Below are 19,731 nucleotides of genomic sequence, written 5' to 3'. Positions count from 1 at the left end.
TTGCTAGCGGTGGGAATGGTAACATTAAAGGCTGTTTAAAATATATGAAGGGAGTTCTGGGGTCATTCCCCACCTGTTGTTTATTTTGGTTTATGCAAGTACAGTCAAAAGTAATCATGTTGGTGAAGCTCTGTCATTTAAGTAGTGCTTTTGGAGACTCATGATTTACACATCAACAGGTTTGGCTTCTTCAAGCAAAACTTGGGAATTTTGTGTTAGTGAACAGTGAATGCTGGCAAGAAAGGTCACAGCTTTAAAGAAACCTAGAGTACATTGTACTATGTTATGGAACAAAAGACAGTAAATACAGAAAGTCTTTGATTAACTTCTCCTTTTCAAAGTGTCCTGACCTTTATTGAGTTCCTCTAGCTGACATTTTTAGAAGAGTTTTAGTATTCCTTTCATTATAAAGGGTTTATTTGTGTATTTGATCTCACATATTTCATTGTCATCTTCTCTGCCATTTGACTTTCTTTAGTTACAATGGCATCTACATTTCATATCAGGATGGTTTCTGTCGTAGTGGAATGATGTAGTCCTTTTTTGTACAAAATTCTGGAAAGGCATTTCTGTGACTAGGTGGTATCTTGGTACACAAAATAAATGGAAAGCAAAATTGAATGAAAAACAAAAAAATTACCAAAGCTGAAAGCACCTAGGAAAACATTTGAAAGACAGCATAATATATTCATGTTAGGAGTAAGTCCTATAGGATTCACATCACATATCTTTCTATTTTTAGTTTTAAAATTATTAGTTGCCATTTCTATTTAAAGATAATGACATATTTAGTCAGACTTAATGCAAGTGAATCATAGTATTGCATTATTATTGTATTAAATGGTGATTGTTGGTTGTGTTTCTTATACTCCTTATATTTTGGAGGGCAAAAATAACTTTTCAGTGCTCTGGAAGTTGCTCAGACATTTCAGTCTGGGGTGGTGATGAATAAATTATACTCTAAATAAGGCAGGCAACAGGAATTCATATTTTTGTTTTCTTCGACCAGCCTTCTCCAGCTGGCCCCTTTCCTTCTCTTTACCCCCTGTGGGTTTAGCCATGTAGGCTGGATAAGATTACAGATACTTGTTTTACAAGCAGTCACTGCAGACTTGGTCTTTTTACACGACTGTTTGTGCTGGTTCTGCTGTCTGAGCTGGTGGCTCCCAGCTGTTTTTGAAGGGTGTGCCAGGGCTGCCTTTTACTATGGTTGTGTCCTTCCTTTGCCCAGCTCTGCTCCTGGGCTTGCTGCAGGAGAATGAGAGCTTCCTCCAACAGTTCAAGGTTGATTAAATCTTTGTAGTTGGTGCCTTGGACGGCTGGCCAGCCCAACCAGACCTCCTGGCTTGGAGAGGCAGCTTCTCAAGAGCATCCCTTGCTCTGTAATAACTGAACAAATCCCAGATGTAAGATTTAATCTTCTCCTTACTACTTTCTTCCTCTGTAATACTGTGCTCCCTGAAGCCTTGAAGCTGTTTTACACACTCTGAACCAGCATTCACAATGCCTCCTAGTAAGATATTCCATAAAATGGAAACTTTTCCTTAGAACAAGATACAGCATTTAGACTTTATTTTAAAGTCACAGGACTTTAAGTGTGGGGCTTCTGACTGATTACCTACTACTGGCAGCTGAGGGAACCTGAGGGTGTGATTTGTACCTTTGTTGCTTGAATGGGCAGGTTGTCTGGCTGCTGTCAGTCCTTTTCCTTCATGAATTTGGGTACTCAGCAAGAGTGAAGAAGGCTTAAAAATTGCTTGTGGAACAAAAGGATTAGGTCTTTTTATATAGAAGACAGGAACAGTCTGCTAATGAATGAGTAGTAGTGAGAAGAATGTAAGCCTGAGTATTTTATGGCATAAGATAAAAGTTACCAGAGGCTAAGAATAAACTCACCATCTCTGTCTCTTGCAGGCTTTCTTCCTGCACGTTCTTATTGAGGTGTCTGACAAGACACTGTCAGACAGGACAACTAGCCAGCACTACTGCTGATTGTTTGGCAGTTTCTGTGGTTTTTCCACTGGTCATTTCTTTGAACTTCATATAAGATAACAAAGCTTCCTAGGTCAAGACACTGGAAATATTAATTCTCCATAAATGTTGTTCTGTTCAGCACAAGTCAGATCTGAGTTTATAGAATTCTTTCTTCAGCCTCGGCAATTTTCCAGTTTTCTGAGGGCAAGCAGCCCAGCAAACACTCCTTCAGACAATTCCTCATCTTTCTCCTTTTTCCAGAATGAAAATCCAAAAATCTTGGCAATGGCGGCCAAAATAACAAAAGAAAAGTGGGTGTTGCCCCTTCTTGCCAAGTTTTTTGTAAATGTTTCTCTCCTTCACTGTCCCAGCATAACAGCAAAACTTCCCAAAAAATCCACAAAATAAACCAGACTCTTTTTCAACCTCTGCTCAAATTCAGAATAAATGCCATTAGGAAAATGCTAGAGAACAAGTACTGTAAAGGGCATATGGTTTATCTGTTTTATTCCTCATCAGTTAATGTTTTATTCCTCATCAGTTTTGGTTGCAGGAAACTCTAGGGCCACTGGTAGGTCCTTGATGATGCTCAGGTTTTATTCTTTTTTCTAGGATATCAGTTGGGTTGGTTCCAGTTGCTTTTCTTTTACTTGGTTGCAATGAATCTTAACTGGGACATGAGTGGATAGATCTGTAGCTTTGGGCAGGCAGGAGTGAAATACGGTTTTAAAGAAGTGGAAAACAAGGGGGTACAAGCTCCAGAGAGTGATTCTAGGCTAAGTGTTCTCTCCTGCTGGCTTGTTCCTCCTCCAGTGTCAGTGAAACGATTAGAAATAGTAGGGAAGGGGAGGGGCATGGTAGGCAGTGAGATCCAGGGATTAGTGTTAAATAGACCAGAGGTGAGATTAGAAACCAAGGCTTTGCTGGCAGAATGAGTTCATACAACTGAGGGGGCAAAGAGCACTGCTGGATCAGAACCTAAGGACAAAGGGCACCAAGAGGGACAGCAAGCAGGTTCTTAGAGCAATAATCAAGATGTTATCTGTAGCTACAGAATAAAATCTATTTGGGTTTCCTCTGTACCAGGAGTGTGTGGCAACCTCTATTGGTGGAGGTGACAAGGTCAGCTCTTTTTGGCACTTCTTATGCTGGTGGCTGGCTGCAGCTTTTGTCTTGAGTCACATGTGCTGCTTTTTCTACAGGTTGTTCTTATTTTAATTGAAATTCTTGCAGCTACAATGAATTCATTAGTAGGAGAGTTTTAAGAGGTTTTTTCCCCCCAGAAGTGTTTTTTATCAACAAACCATTGAACTTAAACATGTTCATATGTGTGATAAGAAAGAATAATTTTTTCACCAGTGGCTTTACTAGAAGAAATTCTGTTTGAATTTACGCATTCAAACTGTTGAGATTGCTGCTTTTTGATGTGTCTGCAAAATTGATCTGTATAATGAAATGGCTGTGTGTGAACTGTGCCATGACACATTCAAACAGCTAATAATTGATTCCTTGAAACTATCTCTATGTGTGTGAGTCATGGTTGGACTTGTGACCTCCCTAAAATGTTGAGGTTTTTTTCAGGATCCTAATTGTGGCCTTTCCCCAAGAGTTAAGTACCTATAAAGTATTTCCAGGTCAATGACAGTCAAAGTAGAATTCCAAATCAAACGGAACAGCCGTCCAAATTGAGACATAGTCTGGAATCTGAGTAGCATGTCTGTGTAGGGAAAGAAATTCTCAATTCCTGTGCTTTTGCTTCTATTTTGATTGCTAATATAGTTTCTTCTTTTATTTATTTTGGAAAGTGCTAAAGCTAGAAAATCTGATTCACTGAATCCAGGCAATGTCTCATTGGAAGACTCCTGGAAAACCACACTTGTTCAAGACAAACATGATGTCATTTCAGTAGCAGAATCCTTTTGTGAGCCTCCTGGAAACAAATGTTTTGCATGAGGACTCAATTTTTCATGTTCTGGATTAATTCAAACAAATTACCCTGCAGACTGTATTTGTGGTAAACTTTTTTTGAGAAAGTCTTTTCTTGGGCCACATTCAGAGACAAGACTGACTCTGAGTGATGTTTAGAAGCTGCAGAGGTTGTTAGCTTGTGAACAGGTAAATGTATCAAGCAGAGCAGTGTGCTTTAGTCTTCTGAGCAGCTGGGAAGATGAGTGTTCTTTAGAGCTTCCAGCAGGTGTTTCCATCTGCTCTACAAACTATTGTGCTCTCCATAAGCAAAGTATGTTGGCCTGGAACAGCCAGGCAGCTTGCTTTTCTTTCTTTAATTAGGTGATGACTTAAGATATTTGCAGAGGAAAGAAGATAATTTGCTTAAGTAAAGCCAATTTATGATAGGGATGTTGAGGACTCAGCTTTATCTCTTAAAATCTTTTTTCCCCTTCCATATCTGAACGTTCCCAAGTTTCTGGTTTCTCTAGTGCAGGAGCAAAGACAGAAGGCTGCCTCTGAATGTCGGGGAGGGACTTAAGATATAAATCCAAATGACCTTATTGGGACTTTGACACATTTGCTTTCCAGCTGATTGAGAACATAGCCATGAGAAGAACGTGCTTGGGAATTTTCCACCTGCCCATTTGACGTAGGAGAAGAAAGAAACCATTCATTTCCTGACAGCATGTCTGAAAACTGGAGATGGAATGGTTATTTAATGTGTTTGGGTTTTGGCAATCTGATTCATAGTTTTTGAATGCTTGTAGTCGCCAGTTCTTGATGCAATGCATTTTTTTATTCCATGAATAAAAAGATGCAGCAGACAAATCTTCAGAGTGTCAGAGCACACTGTGGCCTGTTCTCTGTTTTGTTCTCCCTCTAATAGCAGGATAAATAAAAGTATTTTGAGGCCTGTCCTCTTCCATCAAGCTTCTGGGAAAGAAAAAAGAAAGGATGGGGGTGGGGGAGAGAGGGGGAAGACAGCATGGAAAACTTTATGAAATTGCTTATGGGTTTCCTTTTCATGTGAAATTTCCCTGAAATTTTCCCCATGACTCATTTCCTCCTTATTCCTTTTTAAGTCTGTAGTTTGGGCTTTTTAATTTTTTTTTCCTTCTCAAAGACAAGTTGGTAGCTTTTTCCGGCCCAGTGTGATGTTGATTTTGCAATGGTATATATTTCACATATGGGCATTGCAGTCTATTCTCCATGTGGGCAGTTTTCCTCTTGTCTCTAATTTCTCTGCACAGAGCAAAGACAGGAAACAAGGAATACACTTCCACAGAAAACAGATATAAATCATGTGCATTGTGTGAGGGAAGAGGTGGTGGGAAGTAGGTTTTTTATTTTAGCAGATGTGTATTGATGCTTGCAAAGGTCCTGTGCTGAAAGAAGGTCAGTGAGAGTTTGTAATGATTTCATAGCTTCTGGCTTGCAGTTTTCCATTCATGCTGATGTACACTCCCTGCTGGGTATAGAATTTTCTAGAACTCATTCCCTGAAATGTGACCCACCATCTTCTAAGTAATAAAGGCAGCTCTTTTCTGGATTGAAAACTTGTGTAATTAACTCTTTTTCCTTGTCCAGTGTGGGAGATGCGAAAGCTTGAAAGAATGCCAGTCTTTAACCAAGACATAGTCATTGCTACTCAAAAATGGAACCCAAAAATACTTATATTTACTGTGAATCCATCTAGTCTGACCCAATTCTTGCAAATGCTTAAAACACTACAAACTGACTTCTCTTGCAAGGGAAAAAAAATCAAAACTCTCAGGGTTCTTATTGTACTGCTAAGATAAGGCTTACTTCTTTAATGGAAATATACACAAAAATGTGTTCCTCTTGTGCAGCTAGTGTTTAGTAAAGCAGTTCAGTGCATCTGAAGAATTATAAACTCTTCAGGACCTTGGCAGTGTTTCTTGGAATATCTGATTCCATAGAAGCTTGTGTGATCAGATCACCAAACTATCCTCACAGTGAATTAAGGCTATTCCTCTCCTTACCCTCATCCAGGGCTCAGATAGATCAGTGTGAGTATTTAAAAAAATCGTGTGATCCCTGTAGTGAAGCAAAATAATTTGAATTCCCAATCATTAATTTACTGGGAAATAAAGCATAAATACTATAAGTAAAACTCTCTGCAGAGATAAATTAGATTTTGATCTCTACATTGGTAGAGGTCAAAATAATGACATGATTTACATAAACACATACTACTTCTATAACTGTTCCCTTTTTAAAACATAAGCAACCAAATGGAAAACCTTGAAAGAAGAATGTCACTTACCCTTAATTAGAAATAACTGCTCTCCTCTTAAGCAGTACAATCCTCCTAAATGTTGAAAATTTCATGGTTTAGCATCCTCATCCTTTATGAAAAAAGAGCTTTTCTTTTAGAGAAATTAAGTGACTTCTTTTCTAGGCCCTTTCTATGTCATTAATAACATAATTTCTTCTAGTTGGACAAATTGCTACATCTGAAACAAGTTCAGGATACTCAAAAAGAGATCTCAAGAGCAAACTGGAAACTGGAATCCAAAATAAGCTTAAAGTAAGTTTATAAAAAATATTAAACTACCCACACACGCCTTCCTATCCCAATATAACTAGAAACATATCTCCTGCATTAACTTAGAGCTGTTACCTGGTAGGATCTTGCAAATACTAAGAGAAAGTGGCATTTTCATCAGCTGTGGCGGTGCTGTCTTAGTTCCCCTTTCTAAAATCAAGTGAGTTTTCCATCCAGGAAAATTGTAGCTCACTTTAAATTCTGTATTTCCATGTGTAAAGGGTGAATTCTTAGCTTGTTCTGGGATATCAATGCATCTAAACATTGATAGATGCTCTCGAAGTGTTTGTTCAGCCACTTAGGAGCCCTGAGCAAAAGGTTTGCAATCTAATTTTTATGTTCTTGTCTCTGAACATACAAATAAATGTGAGGAGTAGTTGTTGAAAGGCCAAGTTCTTCAAAATTGCTCAGAAAATCCTCTGTTCAACTAGGAAAACTAAATTTTTGAGCTTAGTCACTGTTTATTCTTTTGGATTATGAATAACTTGACTGGAGACTGGCTGAGCATGCTATATTATTACTTTTATCCAGTTTATCTAAGTGAAGACTGAAGTTTTGTGGTTAGCTTGCAATTCTCTTTATAGATCAAAATTACCATATGAAAATAGGGGGAAACCTTTTTGCAGGCCAGCTATTGTTGAATACTGTGGAATAGCATTCCATAAACATTTGATTAACTGAACTAATGATATCTTCTGGCCTTCAGCTTTGAGAAGGACAAGTCCATGATATTTAAAATACCACCTCAATATAACACAGTTTTTCCAAACTGGTGGCCTTGACTAAAGGATCTTTTGTATGTTCAAATCAGCAGGGTCAAACTGAAAGAACACTGAAGAGGGAGATATTTTGCAAAAGCAATTAATTTTGCTAACAGGGATTTTTTTTGTTGCTGAAGTTTGTTATTATTCTGCACATTTAGTAATTTTTTATATGTGAAGAGGAGAATGGCAATTTTATTGTCACTTTTTATTCTTTACATATCTCAGTGAGTCTGATGATCCGGCTCTGGAACTGATCTCCAAACCAGCTTGAAAGGGCTAAATTTCATTACATTCTGAAATTCAGTTTAGAAATCCAAGATGTGTGGGTCTACAGAGAGAAGCATGTTCTTGTAAAAAACCTTTTATTCCTAACACGAAGCTCTTCCAGGGCATCTTGTGCCTTTTTCCTTCACCCCCTTTTCTCAGAGGAAAAACTTGAAAAATCTTTGCTTTCACAGTAATTTGCATTTGGAGGGTCCTAATGTGACAAAGATGTGAGGCATTCCTGAGGTTAAGTGTCTCTTTAGCTTTTCCTACTGTGATTGCAAATTTTACCTAGGAGTTCTGAAATATTAACCCCCTGGAGATCAAGCCTTCATGAAAATAAGCTGTATGTATATTTGCTGCTTCACAGGGAGAGAAAGTGCAGTTTTCTTTTGTGAAATTAGATTATAGGATGAGCCTTCTGAGTAGAGTGAGTTGGGATAGGGAATGAGGGAGAGTAATTCCAGTGACCCAACTTAAGGTACTTATGTAAATGCCCAAAATGAAATGAAGGAAATCCTTCTTTGATGGATTGGTACTGGGCTTGGCAAATTCAAAATTGCATAAGGTAGTTTTGATCCAGGATTTTAAAAAGTCTGTACTACTTTGCTGGTAGGAAGCAGAATGCAGCTAATTTCTTTTCAATTTAATCTTTTCTCAGAGATTTTTGAAAAATAAAAAACAACCAAACCCTTACTCCAAAAACACATTAATGTATTGTATTATACATACAAAAGAGGTGAAATCTGAGTTAGAAGACCATTCTTAAAAGTACATTAATATCTATTTAAACTAAAACACTTGAAGAAATGTGCTCCTTTACATAAGCAGGTCTGGCTGTGGAAGCTGCTTGTGGTTTAATGTTTCATCACAATAATGGCAGCTTATATGTGCTTGCCAAGAGACCATTATTTTTTCTTCTGCTGCTCAGGCTCTTCCAGTGAAATATCTTTAAGGTGAGAAAATGCATATTTAACAGAACCTGTCATCACTGCCTGTGCAGTGAGAGAGCTTTGTGTGAACTTCTTACCCCATTCCACCAAGCATAATTGCTGGTTGTTTCTGTGGAGCAAAGTTTAATTAAAAAAAAATTAAAGGAAAAAAAGGATAAAATAAAACCCAATAACAGAATTAAATGTGACTTACAAGGGGAGGTTTTAAAAGTGACTTATGTAAATAATATTTTTTTTTATTGTAAATACTGTAGTATTCTACAAAAAGTGTTTTCCTTTTTGTAAGGAAATAATGGGGAATGTTCATCTGCTGTTGTCAGAAAATTGATTGTTCTGTAATAAAACCTTGATGCTTTGAGTTCTTTATTTTTATCCCTTAATGATAGCCCTTTCAAAGAACCAGCTGTTCCTTTACCTCAGCATCCTTTGCCTGATGGAAACAAATCAAAGAGCAGCACACACTGGGACTTATGAGGGCTGCCCATGTGCTGTTTGATCAGTCAGCCTCTTCCAAACAGAGTTCATGTGGCTGTGTTACTTCACTGGGTTTGTATACATTGGTTATGTATTTCTCTTTGAAAAGGGTGTTAAATTGTCATATCATTAAACTAGTGAAGGTGGGGGAAGGATCTTCTAAAAATGTTGGGTTTGATTACTATTGCTAGCTTACCTTCTATAGCAGGAATCCTGAAAGATGTCACTTTTTTGTCTGTTCCCATTTCTCTATAGCAAAAACGCCCAAACAAACAAAATAAAACTTTGATTGCTTAGTAAGTATGTTAATAATATTATTTAAAACTGAATTTACTGTATGCATTGACCATAAAACTTTTTAAAATATTGATGAAGAGGATTGTTTGCATTTCTTAATATTCAGATCCAGGGCAGAGGGAAAGTAAAGACTCAAAGAATAGTTTCATGAGCATGTGTCTTCAATTTATTTTCCTCAATGCTCTGTTCTGAAGTTCTCATCAATACATTGAAATTAATAATGGGATTTAATTGCCCAGCAATCCTTGCCATCACTTAGTCTGATGATTGATTCCTCTTACAGGCATTGCTTTAATAATATATCTGTTTGATCCCAAAAGAAGAGAGCTTCATAAAGTTGTTGTGAAAGCTTCTTTTCTTACTGTAATGGTTCAATGAAATGTTCAGCTGTGGCTGAATTGGAAAGGAAACACATGCTGTTGTAGCTTGTATCTAGCTTGGAAAAAAATTTCAATACAATAAATCTTAGCTGTTGTTGAAAACTCTATGCTCAGCAGGAATCCATGTTTCCTCAAGTTGTTTTCAAATTTTCTCCTTATTGCATTTTCTAAATTCTAGGCAGCTCTACCCCTCCTTCCATGAGTTAGACAAGGATTCTTGGGAAACACGGACGGTGGAAAACTCAGGCTCATCCATGCCTGAGTCAGTACATTAATCTTCTGGCTTATAATTGGTTTCAAATTGTCTTTGTTAGAAGACATGTTGTATTGCCTTGCTTAACTGGAGTACAGGGCTTTCCACTGGCTTTAGGCTTCCCCTTTGACTCAGTGTGTTCCTTCACTCCCAACGCTGCGTTGTTTTGCTGCTTTCTGTCCTCTCTCCCTGCTTGTTCATCTGCAGCAGGAGCAGGTGAAAATTATTTGTGTGAGAAGGAAGTTTTGAATGTTAAGCAAGTTAATGTAAAATTAATATTTATATGTTTTAGCCTTGAGAAATTATGGACTTCTTTCTTTAAAGTTATTTGTGTTAGTCCAAGTATATAACTGATACTTTAACTGCCATGGATTTTTCTCGCAGCGTATTTGTAGAGACTTTGCAATTTATTTTCTATTTAAACTATGAAAAATGCATTATTTATCTTTAAATGAAACAATATAATGCTGGTTGCATTTCTAAAGAGAGCTTTTAAGGCCATCTACATGTTTTGAGCTATCCTCAGGAAGCTTGTGCTCCTGTATAAATTCAGATCAAAGTATATACAAGAGCTCATATTTAGTGTTAGGAGTGGAAGCTCTTAGAAGTGTCCACAAATGTTCTCCTATGGAAGTTGGAGAAATTAACAATCACAGCTAACTTTTCCAGAGATGCTACTTCCTCAACCACTGTTCAAGGGGGGTCTGCTGAGGAGAGAAGTCAGAACTATGAAGAGCAAGGCCTTGCTTGTCACTGGGGCTCTTATTTTACTGCCATTCTGGAGAATTAGGGGCAAAACCCTGCTTAGTAGGAGTTAAGACCCAGGAGTGAGTTATTTTCATTTGGAGCCTCCACTAGAGCAGAAATTCCCATACTATTCATTCTGCCCATGAGATTGGAAAGTGTTGTCTGTGTGTTGTCTTGGGTTTATGCCTTTGTGAAAGACAGCAAGTTGACCCAGCTGCCAGTTAATTAAATCATAACATTTTAGTAAAGTGTTGGAACAGTTTTCCTGTGCCTTGTTTGATGAAGGTTATGTAACTACAGTTTCTCCAAATAGTTACCATGTATTTACTTATGTTACCATAAATTAATGGCTTTAAGAGACTCCCAAGTGATCCTGTGTAATTTCAGGTCTTTGATCTCTGTGTTGCATCCTTTGCTATCACTACTCTTGCTCTTGTTTATCAAACTCTGATGATCTTTCTGGCAACAAAAATATTTCAGAGGTGAGCATCTCAGTGTAGGAGAATAAAGTTGTTTCTTTGTTGCTCAGATGAAAAATGTCACCTAACTCTGGAGCATAAGAATATTTCATCGTCAGTGCTCTTACTTTTAGTGCTGGCTTTTCTGTGTTTAACTTTGTACCTGTGTTTGTGATGTTTTTTTTTTCTTAACTTGAGCATGCCTTGCAGTCATACTTAAGGTGGGGTAATTTTCTTGAGGCTCTTGTGTTTGAATACAAAGTATCCCAGTAACTAAATGCATACTGTCCTTTGATTATTTGAAACTACTCTGAGAGTTTCAGCTTTGTGTTTACTTTCAGACAACACAGGGAGAGAAGCCTCAACCTGATGAGGAAGAGAGGGAAGTGGAATGTCATAAGCAACTATTTTTGAGAAGTCCATAATTTATAATTTCCCCAATAAAAACATCACTTCCTCAATGCCCATTGCAATGAACTCGTTAAAAGCATTTCAAGAGCTGTGATTACATTTGAGACTCCTTCTAAAAATGCAACTAGAAAGATGTGCTTGCTTTCTCACATATATCCTTAGTTAGTTGCCCAGTTACTTACTAAGGAGCATGTTTTATTCCTTGAAGGTAAGTTCTTGCTTCTATTTCTCTGATATTACTGTGCTAATCAGAAAGAGCAAATTCTTTCCAGGAATTCTGTGTTTTTGTGTAATCTTTTTCCTGCAAGGCCAGGGCTCTTGCTAAAAGGGAAAGTGCACACCAGGGTGTGTTCCCACTTGGAAATAACTGAGACAATACTAGGTCTTCTTGGAAGATATTCTTGTAGTAAAACAAAAAAGGGGAAAAAATCTTTATAACAAATTGATAGATCATTAAATCTTTCTGGCCCTAATGAAAAGTGTGGGTATGGCTGATGTTATATGTGTTTCATTACTATAAGAGCTGCTGTGAGAAGATTCTTGATTTAGATATTTCTGGTAGCATGACCTGCACAGCCAGATTTGAACAGTATCTTCCTTTTTGGATAAGATTTATCTAATGCAAAGATTGACTCACTGCATTTCCTCTTAGATTCCTTTTTTATTGTCATTTATTTTAAGGGGGAGAGGGAATACCAATAAATTACCTTTCCTAGACTATTACTACCTTGTCACCTGTTTCCTTTTTCTTCCACGTGATAGTTTTGGTGTAGGTCAGGGTATTATTTATCTTTTGGCCTCTCATTCTCTAGGTATGTGCTGGGGAGTTTTCTGAATGATCCAAATGTGGCTTTTTGCTTCAGTGGTCTTTTAAAAGTTGGGGTTTTTTGTTTCTTTCTGCTACCACTTTTCAGCTTTTAAGGCACTTTTGTAGCAACATCAGTGTTACTGAGTCAGAGACTGGAAGGGTTTTTACTTGGTCTATAGCAATGCCCCAGATGTTGTTGGGAGACTTTATCTGTAGCTCTTGCAGGCTTTCCTTCTCCCCCCCTTTTTTTCCTAATAGCTCTTGTTAAGCCAGAGCATTGCTCACATGTGTAAAATCTAGTAGTCCCTGAGTAGCTGTAATAGGTTATTTCCCTGACTGGGTCACTTGCTGTTCTGTAGTTATTTCATGGAAACTTTGTTCTTGGATTGACTAGCATCTATGTGTCTGTCCCAGCAGCTGCCAAACGTGTTTGCAGCTGACTTGAAGCTCATTCTTACTGTACATTGACTTGGTCTTTGTGATGGGGAATGCAGCACCTATTAAACCACTTCTAATTATTTTTATAAGCTCCTTTCAGTTCTGGCAAATTTTATTAGAAACTGAGTTTCTGTTTCAAATGAGCTACTATTTTACCTAATAAAAGGCTAAAAAGCTAAAAATCATGGTCTTAGATGTTGCTTTTTCCCCCCTGTTTGTCTTCTGGCAGCTTAGTAAAGTATTGCATAAGCACTGGCAGATAAACTTCCCCAGTTGTCTCAGCACTGAATTACTTTATTTAGCTTCTTATGCTGGTAATTTGTTTTAGGCTAAAATGACCTTGATAAATTTTCATGGAAAACATTTTCATACTCATTTGTCAATAGCCCTGGATCCTTTGCATCTGAATGCCAAAAAATTTGCAACTAAGAATCAAATGGTTGCTCATATCTTTGTAGGTGTTTGAGGGACCAAAGCCATTCAGCTTTAACAAGGAACAACGAGTTGCTTTATTGTACTGTACTGATGAGACATTTTCTGGCTTTGAGAGCATTTAAGTCCGAAGAAGAATGTTTTATAGAATCAGATGCAGTAGCCCTGGAAGCAGAGGCAGCATGTCTGCATCAGGCTGCTGCCATGAGTACCCCTGCTGAGCCATGGAGCTTTACTGGCAGAAGTACAGATGGACCAACGTAGTTGTGCTTCTTCCCAGGCACAGCCTGCATCCATGCACAGCACAGCACCCATGGTTTACACCCTGAAAGGCTCTGCTAGAAATGGTTTTGAAGACTTCAATCCACCTGAAGCCCTGGGGACATCCTTTTGGAGTCTTGTCAGAAGAGAAAAACTTCCCATTGTAGCTGATGGAAAGATGAAATGACAGAGCTGAAGATGGGGTTAAAGGTACCCTGCTCAGCAGTGGTTTGTAATGTCATCTTAGAAACAGCCAGGTATGATGTGATTCTACTGGTGAGCTGTGCAAATGAGATGTGAGGGCTGTTGTCTAGAAGACTGAAAAGCACAGCAGATCTTCATCTCTGACTGTAAGGTCCTGAAGCAGAAATATTGTTAGTTAATAGTGGGATGGTAATTTGGCAACATGTGAGTTTTGACTATGCTTTGGATATTGATCTACACCAAAATATAGTCCAGAAATGGAGCAAATGCAAATCAACTCTTTTCTTATGCTTCTGGTGGGAATGAAACATTTATAAATTTTCTGCAGAACTGCTGCATTTTTTTTCTTTTGCTTTGGAGCCTGCCAGGTAACCCATCTATTGTTTGTTCTATGCTTACCTTGGAAAGCAGCCAGCTTGTAAGCACAGCTCACTAGAAAACTGCAATTTATGTGACTTTTAAAGTTGTTATAAACTTGTGATACTTGCTGATGTGTAAGTATGCTTCAGAGTGCTGTGTACTCCTGACACAAAGGCAGCCCTGCAAAATTTCAAGTTTTCAAATGGAATTTTCCAATTAAACGGCTAGGACATTTTTAACATTATTTGCAAATGGTTTTTTTTCTTTGATATTTGTCTTGGAAATACATTTTTAAAAGCCTGAGGCAGTTGCAGAGACTCAGAGGCTTGGCAGAATTATATTCCATTGATAATAGCAATTTATCTTTATTATTATTGGGAAAAAAAAAGTGGCATAACTTTGTCTGTAGGTGCTTTTCTCCATCTCTCATCTAAGTACTGTTGAGCCAGAATCACTTACATGGTGGGCAAATGAAGATAAGTGTCTGGTCTTTTCTTCAGTCATTTAATAATTTGAGAGTAGATAAAATCCATAATCTGATCTTGCAACTGATTTTAGGTGGAAACTCACTGGCTTCAGTAAGTTTGCTGTTGGATTTTTAGCATAGGCCCTGCTGAACTTTTGCAGCATGTAATGTGCTATTGAGAACAAGAATAAAGTAGTTTAGCAATTGTTGCTGTACAGGTGATGACTGTCACAGGATAAAAGATGCTAAAAAACAACAAAGCTGCTGTGGATAAGAAAAACAAACCACACTGCAGTATTACCCATCCAGAATCAAATTCATTTGCAGCATACATTATAGCTGGAAAAGGAGGAATTATTTGGGCCAATATATTCTGTTATGAAACTGAGAGAGGTTTTTATAGAGGATGGTCACAAATACAGAGCTCTGAATGAAACTTTTTCCAAGCTGGGTACCTTGCTTAAGGCCTCTGAAAGTCTGCTTTTACATCCCCCCTCTTTATTTTCATAATTGCACTCTGAATAATATGAGTTAGCATAGGCTGTCTTGCTGTTTCTGTCGTGGTGATAGCCACTGGTTTTCCCAGGCTACATGAGTTTTCTTCATATGCCTTTCCTGTATTTCTTGATTTGTTAACCTGATGAGAAAATTCTGTCTTGGTGAGGGCAAAAAAAAACCATTTGAAGTTTCTTGGATGTCTTCTTCTCTGAGAGTGATTTTTAGTTCAGTGCCAATGGCAGAGATTTAAGGATACTCCTGTGAAAATTACTAGTTTTCTATTTGAGTAACTCTTCTTCAGCATGAAGTCCTTTATTTCTGTTTCCCCACTGAGGATTTTATTGTGAAATAGATACTTCTGAAATTATAAATGTCACCCCTTCCCACCAAGAATAGCTCTGAACTAAAGTGTTGGGGTGCTCTTATGCAGGGGAAAAGAAATTGATTTATTGGTTTGTTTGTAACATCTCCAGTTACAAAGTGGAATATTTTATCTGTTTTTCATAATTTCCACTTGGATTTGTTATCCATCAATGTTGGTCAGCTTTTTGGTCTGTAGACTTGGAAACCAAAGGGGACAGATTTACCAGCTGTTGACCACAATAACTTTTTTGAAAAACAGAGTGGGCCTCAAGCTGACTTGCAGGTTTTATATAAAGTACTTAATAAACCCCTAAAATTGACACTGCTCCATGTTTATTGCAAGGTTATGTTGGTTTTTTGTTTGTTTCTTTTATTTAAAGAGGGGTTGGGAGGAATACAGCAGCTGTTTTTCATTTGCCAAACCTATTCTTGATGACTTGTCAGCCAGGGCACTCTGTTTATATTGGATGTTGTTTAATACAGGCTTGTGAAGCCCCAGCAGCTTGATGGATAGTGCAGAGCACAGCTCCATGCATGGAAAGCCATGAAGAAGGAATTCAGAATTATTAGTGTCTGTGCAATATGCATAACAAAAAAAAAAATGAGGTAGCTTTTGGGAGTAAAAGCTCTTGTGCAGTTATTCCTACAGCAAATCTGTCAATTCATCTACATTATCTGATTATAGTAAGGAATAAAAGCAAGCTACTTTTCTATAAATCATTGTTTCTTTTTTTTTTTTTTTTTCAGGAAACAGCTGTAGCTATTGCATCTTACAAATTATTTCAAATACCTTAGCTCATGCTTTCATTCAAGCTTTATTGGTCTAATGGTTGTCTGGAGCAACAGTGGAAAGAGAACAGGTAAAGGAGGGTGAAAAAGCATCAGACTGATTTGACTGAATTACCTGCTTACAGTGTCTAAAGGCTGTACTGCAAAGAATCTCAGCGAGCATTTTTACATTTGGGAAGACACAATTACTTGGAAGAGCAAATTCAATATTCTATTAAATTTTTTATTGAATTATAATAGTCAGATTAAGTCTTGGCAAATAAAAGAGATAATAAATTGTAAGATGCAGTAATAATAATATTTTATTTGTTATATTTCCGGAAATTGTTCATTAAGTTTTGTACTTTGTTTATTTTACGTGTAAGCTAATATCTGCTATACTGTCAGGGGTAGGGCTTGTGGTGATATTACCTTGTATTACCCTATCCTATATTGTTTTATGATGAATGTATCTCTTTAAGTTTTTTAAATGCAAGAATTATATAAAAAGGAAGTAGTTTCAGTGGTCAAGTGCCTGTTTCTTCACTTTTTTTTTTTTTGGTGATAGTGATCTGTGCCATATTTGTGTGTTCCTTAAAATACTGAAGTGCTTAAGAGAAGGACCAGAAACAAAAAGTAGTTCATAAAGAGTTCTGTGGAGACTGACGGAGCTTCCTGCCTGTGTTGCGTGGACTTCTGATTAGAGTGGCTATTTCTGCAATTAATAATTCAGCTTCCTCCTGCCATTGCTTCCCCTAGAACCTCTTCTATTTCTCAGTTAAAAGAACTGAGGCACAAGTGAGAAGTTACGTGATCAAAGAGACGGGTGAGTTGTAGATCTGGAAATACAACTGAGTCGGCCTGCACAAACTTGCTGCGAGCAAGTTTCTTTTTAATCCGGTGCTACACAGAAAGTAGTTTCTTGCTCTGGGTGCAAGAATTGATAAAAATTTCCTTTGAAATGCTGTTATGGAAAAAAAACATAAAATGCTCAAATAGAAAAGTGTGGTGATTTTGTTGGACTTGAAACATTCTGCTAGGATGTGTTATTTCCACTGAAACTTTTGTTTGCTTGGCTGATGTTCAGCACCTGCTCAGACCTCTCATTTACATCACTAAAACTGGGAAGGGTTGTCAATATGCCTGCTCTCTTGTCTAGATAATTTTGTTTAGTGACCTGAAAAAACAATAAACAAGTGAAAGTTTGGATCATTCATTTGCAGGTTCATTTAATGAACACCTAAGTAGTTGGCAAACTTTGTTCCTCTCTTGTCCACCTCCTGGAACTTCAATTCAGTGCACCCAGATCAAAGGTTTTTAAAATTGTTGCGAAAATGGTATCTTCTGATTTGGAAATTATGTTTCCAAATGCAAAACTGAACATTTTTGAGCTGGAATTTACAGTTCACCTGTTTCACTTGCCCTGCTTGGAGGAAATGCAGAAGTTAAGTCAGTTTGGAGTTAAGTGCTGGCTTTCTTTGCAGAGCTGTTAGAGAAGAGGCATCACTGGCTGTCTGTGTGAGTTTCTGCTTGATTTTAATTGAAGATGTTTACCTTTTCTACTGGTAATTGACTGGAAGAAGCATTAAATCCAGTGCCTAGTATTTCCCATTCAGGTTTGAAGGCTAATGAGCAGTTTTATTGCCCGTGCTGATTGAATGGAAATGTGATGACCAGTAATCCACTGTTGTTTTATTGGCACTGAAGAGCATTTCTTTATTTTTTCAATGGTGTAATAAAACCTGATTTGCTCACTTCCTAGTACTAAGTGCTTGAAGATTTCTCTCATTATCAGGCAGCTGGCTCTGTTTGTCAGGTGGTACTGCTCAGTGCTATGCTGAGGCTAAAATCTTGTTTTACATGGAGCCTGGAAGATGAATTAACCTGTTTGTACAAGCACTTTGAATTAGCTGGGAGCTGTTAAGGAAGTTTGAATCATGGGGTGAGTTGACTATGCTGAGACTTTCATACCTGAAAGTTTTGAGCTTTTCTGTGTTTTATCAGATAAACTTTTTTTGCATCCTTTGCCCACTTACGAGCCACAAAAGCAGTTGTGAAGAAAAGTTTTGTTGTAGAGAACAGTGTTTAAAACCTTTTGAAATCACCATCACAACAAGCTGTGGTTTGTCTGTCATTTCAGTTGTACCTTCAATAAAAGTATTTAGATGTCAAACACAACAAGCCAAAATCCAATCACAGGAAAATATCTTTGCTTTATGTTACTATGCAAGCATTTTGTTTGCATAGTTTATCAAAATAATTTCATGTAAATACTCTAATAAAAATGAAGTTTACAAAAACTGTTTGGGAAAGTATTTTCTCCCCTTGTAGCCAAGAATTTTTCAAATGAACTGAAATAGAAAGCAAAAATTGTATTTAAAGAATTATTGTTTCCAGTTACTTGGAGACAGAGCATGTTTCCCTTCTGCTATGGCAACAAGAACATATGAAGTACAGTACCCCAATAACTTGGAGTTCTGCCATGAAATAGATGAAGCCCAGTATGAGGGTGCTGTCTTTATCAGTGCAGCTTTCAGTCTGAATTGTAAAATAATTTTGACTGACTTCTCACAGCTCTGACCCACACAGCTAATGGAAAGTGGCTTTAAGATACATAAAGATCATCCTACACATTAAATTCAGTGTTGAAGGAGATTGCTGCATTAGAAAGAGAGTTGTCAGCAGCAGTAAGAGGATACTTCAGTACTTCTGTACTTTGAAAATGCTTGCGTCCTGTTCAGGCTTCCTGTCGAACCCTGTAATTCATTCCTTGGGTGTCTAATCTCTGACATGAGTCAGCTCCAATTTTCTTTGTTTTGAGATTTTTCACATTTGCTTTAGATCATTTTCCAAGTCCTCATTAAGTACTCCTTTCTGTGGCTGGTTTTTATCATGTTTTGAGGTTGCAGGCATGTATTTTGCATTGATTTGTAACTGTTACTTGTTGAATGCAGGTGTTAGATTTGGGATGGCTGACATATCTTAGAGACACTTTGTTTCTAAGGTAGGTATTTAAGGGCTGAGGAATGCAAAAGGATGAAAATAGTCAGTTCCTTCCTTGGTGGTGGGTGTGTGGAATGGTAAACTGGGTACAACAGCCTGGGTTTGCAGAGCCTGGCATGGCCCAGCTGTGTGCCTGCCCTACATCCTCAACCCTCACAAACTTGTGTATTGCACACCCAGTTGGATCTGCTGAAAGTTTCTCCCTTTCTCTCCTTCCTTGGGGTAGAGGTAATTCAGAGACAAAGTCCAAGTCTGTTACTCCAGATAAATGCATGTGTAAAGATATATAATGTGCTATGTAGAAGCAATAAGGAAAATGGGGTATTTATCATGCTAAAAATGTGGCTTTAAGAGAGATAAATGGCATCGATTGAAAACACACATGGTATCTTTTGTGTCAAGAAATAAACAGCACAGTGTTTAACCCTCTGGAATGCACTGTAGCTCTACAATGTATACACTGGAATGTAAAAGAAAGTACTGCTTGGTGCTGGTTGAAGAAGGGGAATTTCAGAACTTCCTCAGGTCTTTTCCATAGCTCAGATACTTTCATCTAAAACAAGCAAACATAAAAGTGTTTATGAGGCAGTCTTTCACAGAAAAGATTTTCTTTTCCTTAAATCTTTCGATGTGTTT

At 37.6% G+C, this 19,731-nt stretch overlaps 1 protein-coding gene across 7 annotated transcripts in view; it reads left to right on the top strand.

Annotated features, from left to right (window-relative positions):
• Positions 1 to 19,731, top strand: part of LCLAT1 (lysocardiolipin acyltransferase 1) — a 111,757-nt gene that overhangs the window by 15,716 nt on the left and 76,310 nt on the right. Inside the window, exons 1-2 of one of the 7 annotated variants that reach the window (XM_063152428.1) lie at positions 16,072 to 16,184; positions 16,661 to 16,918. The exons of 5 other annotated variants lie outside the window; for them this stretch is intronic. Coding sequence is in view for 1 of the 2 variants with exons in the window: in XM_063152426.1 (XP_063008496.1) it covers positions 16,123 to 16,184 (62 nt within the window). In the remaining variant the exon portion in view is untranslated. Of the gene's footprint in view, positions 1 to 16,071; positions 16,185 to 16,660; positions 16,919 to 19,731 lie in introns of those variants that run through there. One more of the 7 variants, XM_063152426.1, reaches the window with a different exon arrangement.

The sequence above is a fragment of the Melospiza melodia genome, chromosome 3 (genome assembly GCF_035770615.1).
Source record: "Melospiza melodia melodia isolate bMelMel2 chromosome 3, bMelMel2.pri, whole genome shotgun sequence".
NCBI lineage: Eukaryota > Metazoa > Chordata > Aves > Passeriformes > Passerellidae > Melospiza > Melospiza melodia.
This window is presented reverse-complemented; position numbering and strand designations above follow the sequence as displayed.